This window comes from Ceratotherium simum, chromosome 1 (genome assembly GCF_057802395.1).
Source record: "Ceratotherium simum simum isolate JZ-2026a chromosome 1, ASM5780239v1, whole genome shotgun sequence".
Lineage (NCBI taxonomy): Eukaryota > Metazoa > Chordata > Mammalia > Perissodactyla > Rhinocerotidae > Ceratotherium > Ceratotherium simum.
This window is the reverse complement of record NC_141900.1, coordinates 98,743,484-98,752,722: the sequence shown is the minus strand read 5'-3', so window position 1 is coordinate 98,752,722 and position 9,239 is coordinate 98,743,484. Positions and strand designations below refer to the sequence as shown.

General features: G+C 37.0%; 1 protein-coding gene across 1 annotated transcript; it reads right to left on the bottom strand.

The window, feature by feature from the left end:
• Nucleotides 1-342: 342 nt before the first annotated feature.
• LOC101397672 (olfactory receptor 2A12) lies at nt 343-1,321 on the bottom strand. The gene has a single exon (XM_004430652.2). The coding sequence runs from the start codon at nt 1,273-1,275 to the stop codon at nt 343-345; it is 933 nt and encodes a 310-aa protein (XP_004430709.1). The 5' UTR covers nt 1,276-1,321.
• Nucleotides 1,322-9,239: the final 7,918 nt, after the last annotated feature.

The window sequence follows — 9,239 nt, the reverse complement described above, 5'->3', positions numbered from 1 at the left end:
TTCATTGTTTGTTTTAATGTTAAACGAATCTTGCATTTGGGGGAAAAAACATTATCCTAATGTAATATTATTTTATTTTACAGACTTGTTTTACTAATATTTTCTTTAAGATATTTTCATGTAGTTTCATGAATAGGATTAGACTGCGATTTTCTATTTTATAATGTTTATCTCAGGTTTGGTATCAATGGTTCAAACAGTAAAAGTATTTGTTTTCTTGTTTTATAAAAAGTCCAAAGATAAAGAGTACTGGGTTTGTTAAATTAAAGGACCCGAAAGGGCATTCAAGGACCCAGAATCATGAGGAGAAGCTCACACACTCAGCATACTATAATCCATCCCTCACACTGATCTCTTCTTCCCCACAAGTCTCTTCAGGGCACCCTTCACCTCTGTGTTCCTCAAACTGTAGATCAGGGGATTCAGCATAGGGTTGAAAAGGCTATAAAACAATGATAGAATCTTCCTTTGTTCTTGAGAATGGTTGGATTTGGGGGCCAGGTACATGACGATGGCGCTGCCAAAGAAGAGCCCGACCACACAGAGGTGAGAGGAGCAGGTGGAGAAGGCCTTTCTGCGGCCCTCCCCAGACTGGATCCTGAGGATGGCAAACAGGATGCGCGTGTAGGAAACCAGCACCAAGCAGAGGGGCCCGACCAAGACAAACACGGAGCCTAGATAGAGGACCATTTGGTTGAGCCTACTGTCAGCACAGGCCAATTTGAATACTGACATGATTTGACAGAAAAAGTGGTTGATTTTTTGTGGCCCACAAAAGGGCAGCCTCAGAATGAGAGTGATATGGACCAGCGCCAAGAGGAAGCTGAATGTCCAGCAAGAGGCGGCCAGGACAGTGCACACTCTCCAGCTCATGATGACAGTGTAATGTAGGGGGTGGCAGATAGCCACGTAACGATCATAGGACATCACCACCAAACTCATACACTCTGTGACAGCAAATGCCAAATACAGAAAAGTCTGAAGTATGCATGGAGCAAAGGAGATGGTTTTCTTCTGCATTATAAGATTTGCCAGCATCTTAGGGACAGTGCTTGAGGCATAGGACATGTCCACAATGGCCAGGTTTGAGAGGAAGAAGTACATTGGGATGTGCAGTCTGGAGTCCAGGCAGATGAGCCCTAGGATCATTGCATTTCCCATCAGGGTGAGGCTGTAGAATAACAAGAAGAACCCAAAGAGGAAAACTTCAAGTTCTGGGTCAACCTGGAATCCCAGCAGTATGACTTCTGTGATCCATGTCTGGTTGCTTCCCATGTTCTTTTGACAGATGAATACTATGCTGCACTTAGGATAGTGATTTTAGAGCTGAGGGGTAGAAAAGGAAAAAAGAATAATGATATGCTCATACAGAGTGCCAGAGGCCACAAATTCATGGATCCAATCCAGCCCAAAGTCCTGTGATGCTAATCTGCAAATTTGGATTTTAGAGATATTTAAAAATTTTAGTTATTGACCAATTTTAAAAATTAGGATATTTCACATAAAAATTGGGTCTCTGGCTTCTTCAAAAAATAGATTTGTCATCTCTTGAATTTCATTGTAAGCAATAATCAGCTGAAGCTAATAAGGAAGTAGAGGTCGATCTTCTTTCATTTACCACTGTTTCCATTAATCTCTATTTTCTCCCAGAAATTGAAGCTTAGTGATGCTTAACAATTTTATCATTGTACTTACCCTATTGGTTGTATATTTAGTTAAGAAGAAAGTGAAGATTTATGCTCAATATGAGTTCCTAAGTTCTCCTCTTCTTCAAACACATGAAAATGAGAGATAAAAACATAAAATGAAAACCTCCAAATATATAGCCAGAGTTTAAAATGAGATAGTTCTTCCATATTCAGAAATGAATCAGAAACATGATATACTCTTTAGTATGAAAGCAGAGAATCGTGGTTCTTGACTCTCAGGAATCAGCCTTTATGGAGGAACTCAGCTTGGAGTCAAGGCAGGTTTTGAGAGATGGTATATCAATATGATTACTTGAAACTAAGGGCTTGGTTTGGGCCCATGAAAGGAGGTTTAAAACAGCTATTGGGCTACTGTATAAGCAGATATAAGAAGTCAATGTGCTTGCTGACTCTCTCATCAGATCACCAGAGCCTGAGACACTATTATAGGAGCTGATTCTATATGAAGGGCCCATGGAGCCAGGTGAAGAACAATAAAAACTCAAAACTACAAGACAGGAAGAAAGAAAAGATGGAAAAACAAAATTAAAATCAAAATCACAGTAAAGCCAAAATTTTTTCACTCAAAATGTGTGTCTAAAAACACATTTTGGGAACACACAAACAAATTTTATGCTAAAGAAGAAAAAAAGTAAACGATTGGAACCTTGAATTAATTCAAGATGAAGTTAAATATATAGAGCAGCCTTCCAAAGACTGTAATATAAGGATGGTTAGGATGTTCCAATAGATTAATAAAGGTTTAATATTTACTAAAGTGTTTGAGAAATTAAGAAAAATAAACAGGCAGCCATGAAAACACAATCAGTATATAAAAACAGACCTTTGAAATAAGGAATATAGCCACATAATTTTTAAAATTCAACAAAGAGGATAATTTCCAGATGTAAAGACATATGTAGAGTATTAGAAGGTCTTATTTAAAAATCCACCCAGACTTTAATATAGACCAATAAAGGTATAATATTTTGAATGTACAGTTTAGAGACATGAATAATAGATCGAGAGGCTATTGTTAGATATGATAAAGTTTCCAGAGCAAAAGAGTGGAGAAAATGGTGAAGAAACAGTATGTGAAGAGATTTTATCAAAAATATTCCAGAACTGAAAATAGGCCTAATTGCAAAACTTTATTCCACTTAATGAGTGCAATAAATAAAGATAAATGTACACTCAGGCAAAATCAGGAATATCTCATAACTGAAAGTGACATGTAATCTTTAGATAAAAAATGTACTTTGAGAATAGAATAGGGTAAGTGAAAAATAAATTCTCAATATATGTAAATTCTTAACAATTATCTCTTTGACTATTATCTTTCCTCCATTCTCCACATTTCACTGTTCTAGACCTTCTGAAATCCTAGTCAATCAATGTCGTAGTCATCAACATATCTTAACATTTCTTAATTACCCTTACAGATTCTTTTCTCTTCTTCTCTCTGCACCATGTTCTAGACATTTCATAACTATATTGTAATTGTATATTTATTCTATGAATGACACCAGGTTAACATTTATCCCATCTGCCTAATTTTTAAAAAAATTTAATGATTTTATTTTTCCTTTCCAAGATTCTTATTTTGATTCTTTTTACATCCATTGTTCTTGGTTCATTATAGTGTCTTTTTTGTTTCATAAGCTTTATGATTTTTAATAGAAGCTATAATTTCATTTGTTTCTTAAGCAGTTGTTGTTAGACTTTTACAATTTACTTTTTCCGGGATTAAGAGGAAATGTTACAAGTTACCAAAGGTAGAAGACAATTATATTTATAGGAACAACAATTCAACTGACAGTGATTTCTCATCAATGGGAAAGTGTCTGAAGACAATAACCTACTATCTTACTGTGCCAAAAAGGAGCAAGCTGTCATTCTAAAATTTTATATCTTCAAGAATTCTCTTGAATGAATGAGAGTGAAGTAAGACATTATCGGATATACAAATAAGAAGAGTATTGAACCTACAGATCCTCAGTATACTATTAAAGTTTATTCCTCAATAAGAATAAAAAATGAACCCACAGGCAAATCAAATATGTATAAAAACAATATTGACGCATAATTTAAAAAGTACGTCAGTAAATTTTATAACCTATGGATTATAAAATAATTACCTTGGTATTTTAACAGGGTAAAATTAAATCTTTTGAAAATAATAAGTAAATGGAGGAAGGGAAGTTTGATAAGTAGATTGGTAAGATTCTTGATGAGAATTGAAACCCTGAATGGCTTTAAATTTGTTAGAATAATTTATTAAACTTTGGTATTATCAATTAATGGAAATCATAAAAAATAGATATAGAATCTATAGTTTCCAAAATTACAAGACAAATAAAAGAAACTAAAAGCATTGTCAATCTGATAGCAGGCAGAAGGCAAGAAAGAAGAAATAAGTAAGCATCCAATTTTTTGATAAATAGAAAACATAAGCTGGTATTAATAAATCTATGTAAATTGATTATCACATTATATGTAAATATAAGACACTAAAAGAGAGTTAATTATATTAGAAGAAAAACAGAAAATCAAGTTACAATATCCTTATAATAGTTATACCTAAACGACCTAGACATAAATACAAACACCCTCTTTCTCTCTCAATCTCTTTCTCTCTCTCTCACACACACACACACACGCAAAGATTAAGATAAAATAATGGAAAAACATGTTCTAACAATATCAAAGCTGGAAGTAGCAATATTGATATCATTCTGAAGCATTTATAAACATATGGGATCTAATAAAAGGTAAAACTCACCAAAAAGATAAAATTCAGGATCTACTCCCTACAAAAAGACTTAGTAAACTTCAAATAGAAAGGAACTTCTTTTTTTTTTTTTGGTGAGGAAGATTCGCCCTGAGCTAACATCCGCTGCCAATCTTACTCTTTTTTTGCTTGAGGAAATTAGCCCTGAGCTAACAACTGTGCCAATCTTTCTCTATTTTGTATGTGGCTTGCTACCACAGCATGGCTGGTGAGTGGAGTAGGTCTGCGCTCGGGAACTGAACCTGCGAACCTGGGCTGCCAAAGCGGAGTGTGCTGAACTTAACCACTACACCATTGGGCCGGCCCCCAAAATGAACTTCTTTAATCTGAGAAAGATCATCTCCAAAACCTACAGAAACATTATATTTAAAGATGAAATTTTAAAAGCTTTTCCTCTGAGTTAGAAAGTAAGCCTACTATGCTCCACTAACACCACTTCTAGTTAACGTTGATCAATAACTCGCCAGCAATAAGGCAAAAAAGAAGAAGTAAAGGGCATAAGAATTAAAATGAAGAATATGAAATGTCATTATTCACAAAAACACAATTGTGGAGCCAGCCTGGATGGCCTAGAGGTTAAAGTTCAGTGCACTCCGCTTCGGCAGCCCAAGTTCAGTTCTTGGGCGTGGAACCACACCACTCATCTATCAGTAGCCATGTTGCGGCGGCAGCTAACACAGAAGAACCAGAAGAACTTATAACTATACTCAACTATGTACTGGGGCTTTGAGGGGGGCAAAGAAGAAGAAAGGAGGAAGATTGGCAACAGATGTTAGCTTAGGGCTAATCTTCCCCTGAGGAAAAAAAGCCCCCACAATTGTGTATGTGGAAAAACAACTCTATAGGTGAACTATTGAAATTAATAAGTGGATTTATAAAATCTCTGGATTCGAGGTCAATGTACAAAATGAAAGATATATATATGTATGTATATTTAAAGATTGGAAAATTTGTAAAGATTCCAGATCTCTCCAAATTGATCTATACTTGCAATAATATTCAATTCAAAATCCTAGCAGGTTTTTTTATGTGTGAAAATTAATAATCTTATTCTAAATATTAGATATGAAAATGCAAAAGATCAAGGATAGCCAAGGAAATCTTGAGAATAAAGAATGAAGTAAAAGTAAAAAGAATAAACTTGCTCTGTTGACTATTAACATTTATTATAAAGCCACAATAATTAAGTCAATGTCATATTGGGGCAAAGATAAACAAATAGACCAGTTCAGCAGCTTGGTTAACTCAGAAATTCAGAAACACACACATATTTGATCTAAGACAAAGGTGGCACTGGTGTTTTCAATAAATAATGCTGGGTCAGCTGGCTACCCATGAGGAAGAAAACTAAAACATGGCCCCTGCCACACATGAAATGCAAAATAAATTTCAGGTAGATTTTTGAACATAAATATGAAAGAAAAAAGCAACCCTTCCAGGATACAAATTAGAAGATATTAGGGTAGGAATATTTCTTAAACAGAATCCAAACCAAGAAAAGATTGTCTCATGACAATATTACACACACTGACTGGATTCTCTTTACTTTTTGTATTTTTAAAATTTAAGAACAGCACATTTTCATTTTAGCTTTCTTATTTTTTAAAATCACTTCTCAAAAGTGACTTTAAGGAGTAAAGAGAGTAGGAACTCATTTAAATTTTAAAAATCTCTGTAAAGTCAATGTTTTCACTGAATATGATGCCAGATACAGAAGAGGTGAAATCGGCAAGTAGTTTTCGTAGTAGAAACTTTTTACCATATCTCTACCATCTAATTCTTTCTCCTAAACTTTGATAAGTGACAACTGTATCCACATAATCCTATTCTAGGATCTGACTAAGGGCTTCCTGGAACGAGGACAACCATCCTTGGAGAGCAAGCCTGAAACACCAAATCGGGGAAAGCTAATCTGGCTCCTCTACCAGCTTCACTGATACAAGAAGAATTAATAACAGGATTTTTATCAAATAGCTGTAGGACTTCTCCCTGCCACTTATTAACACCTCCCTACCAGGCAGCAAAGAAAAGGAGCCCCAGTGTTGTCACCGCCCTGGCAAGAGGACACTCCTAGGATGTAGTAGGAGCAGATGGCTCTCTGCATAGGAAGAAATAAGACAGGGGACAAGGGAAATCCTGTCGCACCTCCGGCTTCCTCCTCTTCATTTGTGAAGGGAGGCAACGGGATTAGATGGCTTTTATACCCCTTTCAGTCTGATACTATGAGCCACGGAATCTAGTTCCACCAGCCTCTTCCCATAAGTGTGACTGGGAAGGGCTCTGGCTAAGAGGAGTGAGAAATCTATGTTTTGACAGATATTACTCTGAGACTCTTGACATAGTGTGAGGAAGTAGCCTTCACACAAGTGGCTGTTTCTTCTTTCTAAACCTGATGATTTCTGCCAGCTTCTGTCCTGCTCTTCTGTAAATCATTAACCAGTGTATAAATACTGATTTATACAAAGGAGGGTACTATTTCTGGCATTTTTCTCTAATTGGGCTTGAATGTACAGCAAAACTCACAGAGATGGGGAAAGGCTGGAGCTGAGTCACTTGGTCCCAGAAGCAAGTTCAGTGGCTGATGAGTCCCAGATTCTTTCTGCCCTGACCACTAGGACAGGGCACAGGGGTTCTCAGGAGGCTTCTAGCTGTGAGGGCGTTATACTCTGATCACCTAAAACCAACCCGTTCTCCAGAGACATACCTGTGGAGTCCAAGGAACAAAATACAAAGAACTTTCCCACCATTTTATGTCTTCCCTACAGAGCAGTGAAAACCTGCCCCTCTTCTTGGCTCTCTAGCTTTATTATCCATGCGTGTGTGTGTGTGTGTGTACGCGTACACAAGCACATGTACGCACCTGCTTATGCAGAGAAGTGAGAACTCAGGGAGAATGGCAGAGGTAATCCTCCTCAGGAGGATCTTGGCATGAAAATTTAACAGGTATAAGTCATATTTTATGGATTATGTCACATAGTATAACTCTCAAGTGTTTGGACTTAGTATGTACTTGATCTTCAAGTTGTGCCTGCCTCCATAGCCCCTTTTGGAATTGTTTATATTTCATGATGTGATAACTGTGGCCCCTATGGAGCTTGTTAAGGCAGCACTTCAAAGGACTATATCCTCCCTAAGGAGTGAATAATCTTTGTCTGCTGAAAAGTGTTATTGTGATATGAATTATCAAAAATTTCCATTGCAAACGTTTATTTTTACTTGGAAACTCAGAGATTGAACCGTATTCTCTTCTAATTGGGGCCTTGTAAGTGGCTTTAAGGTTGTTGGATTTACTCTCCTGAGATAGGAAGTCAGTGGGCACTGCTGATCTACATTGATGTGCAGTAGGCAAACATTTATTCTGGACCACTGCATTTTGAGAAGAGGGCTGGCATGAGATATTAATGTATGTATTATCAGCATATAAAATGTATCAAAATCTCTGGGACTGATGAGGTCCCATAGAAGTGGGTAGAAAATAGACACAAAGAATAAATCCTAAAAAATGCCGGTGTTTATAGATTTGGGAAATGAGGAGGAACCAGCAAAGGAGACTGAGAAGGAGCAGCAAAAAAGGTAGAAGGTCCACTAAGGGATCAAAACATCAGTGCTCAGGCAGGCAGTTCATCATTCTGCATTAGTCTTCACTTCCTGCTTGTGCGGACTCAAGGTCCGCTGTGGGTGACAGTTTAGAGCCTTCTGATTTTTTCCCATATGATTTTATGCCCATAGTCCTCGATGCGCACCCCTACACATGTACGTGGTCCTCTGTATTCCCAGGAACATGTTGAAGCCTTTCAAAGCCACCTATGGTCATCTCATTCCTCAGCTTTTCCTTTGAAGTTTTGGTCAGATTGTTTTGGGCCATTTTCACATGTTATGCCTGTTATCAGCCCCTCTGGCAGCTGTGATGTTTAACAGTTGCCATTCATTGTTTTCCATAAATATTCTATTTTATAAATACACAATGAGAGAGCTGAGCCAGGTCAAATAAACACAAATCTTGTGAGTAGGATTTTCTGGGAGAGTACCGGAGTAGTAAAATAATCATGGATATCTAAGGGTGGGGCATTGGAGGAGCTTCAACCCTGGGTTTCCCCCTCCAGAGGCTGCGAGGGTGCTAGTTTCCACCATGATTGTAAGGCTGTGGGTTTTCTAGGCTACCACAGAGCTGGATTGATGGTAATGAGAACAGAACAAGTTAAAACACCACAAAGCTCACTGTTCTCAACGAGATCAGCAGTTTTTCTTGCATTAACACGACTCAGATTGTTGCCTTTTTTTAACTTCTAGAGATCTGAAAAAGTTTATTTTGACAAATTTTTCAGTGTTCTTTTTTCTTTATGGATCAGAGGATTTCCAGAGATCCTTATTCTGTCATTATTATTGACCAGTGTCTATATATATTGAAGGAAAATCATGTTTCCTGACAACCCCGCTAGCATACAGCTATTTTTGACATCAAATGAGCTTAGATAAATGTAAAGAAACTTTTCTAGCCCTTCATATCTCTAACTCTTGTCTGTTTAGAAGCCTTAGAACTAGGTTTCTGAGGGTCGTGACAAATTATATTGCACCTGTCCCATGGTACCCGGTATTTATAACATGAAGTTAGTAAAGATTTAGCATGAATGAGACTCCTTTTTGCTCTTTTGAACTCAATTTGCTCATCATCAACCTCGTTTTGTGATTGAAGATTATATATATATACAGACACACATGCACACACACACTGTCTATAATGATATTTATTTTCACATGGC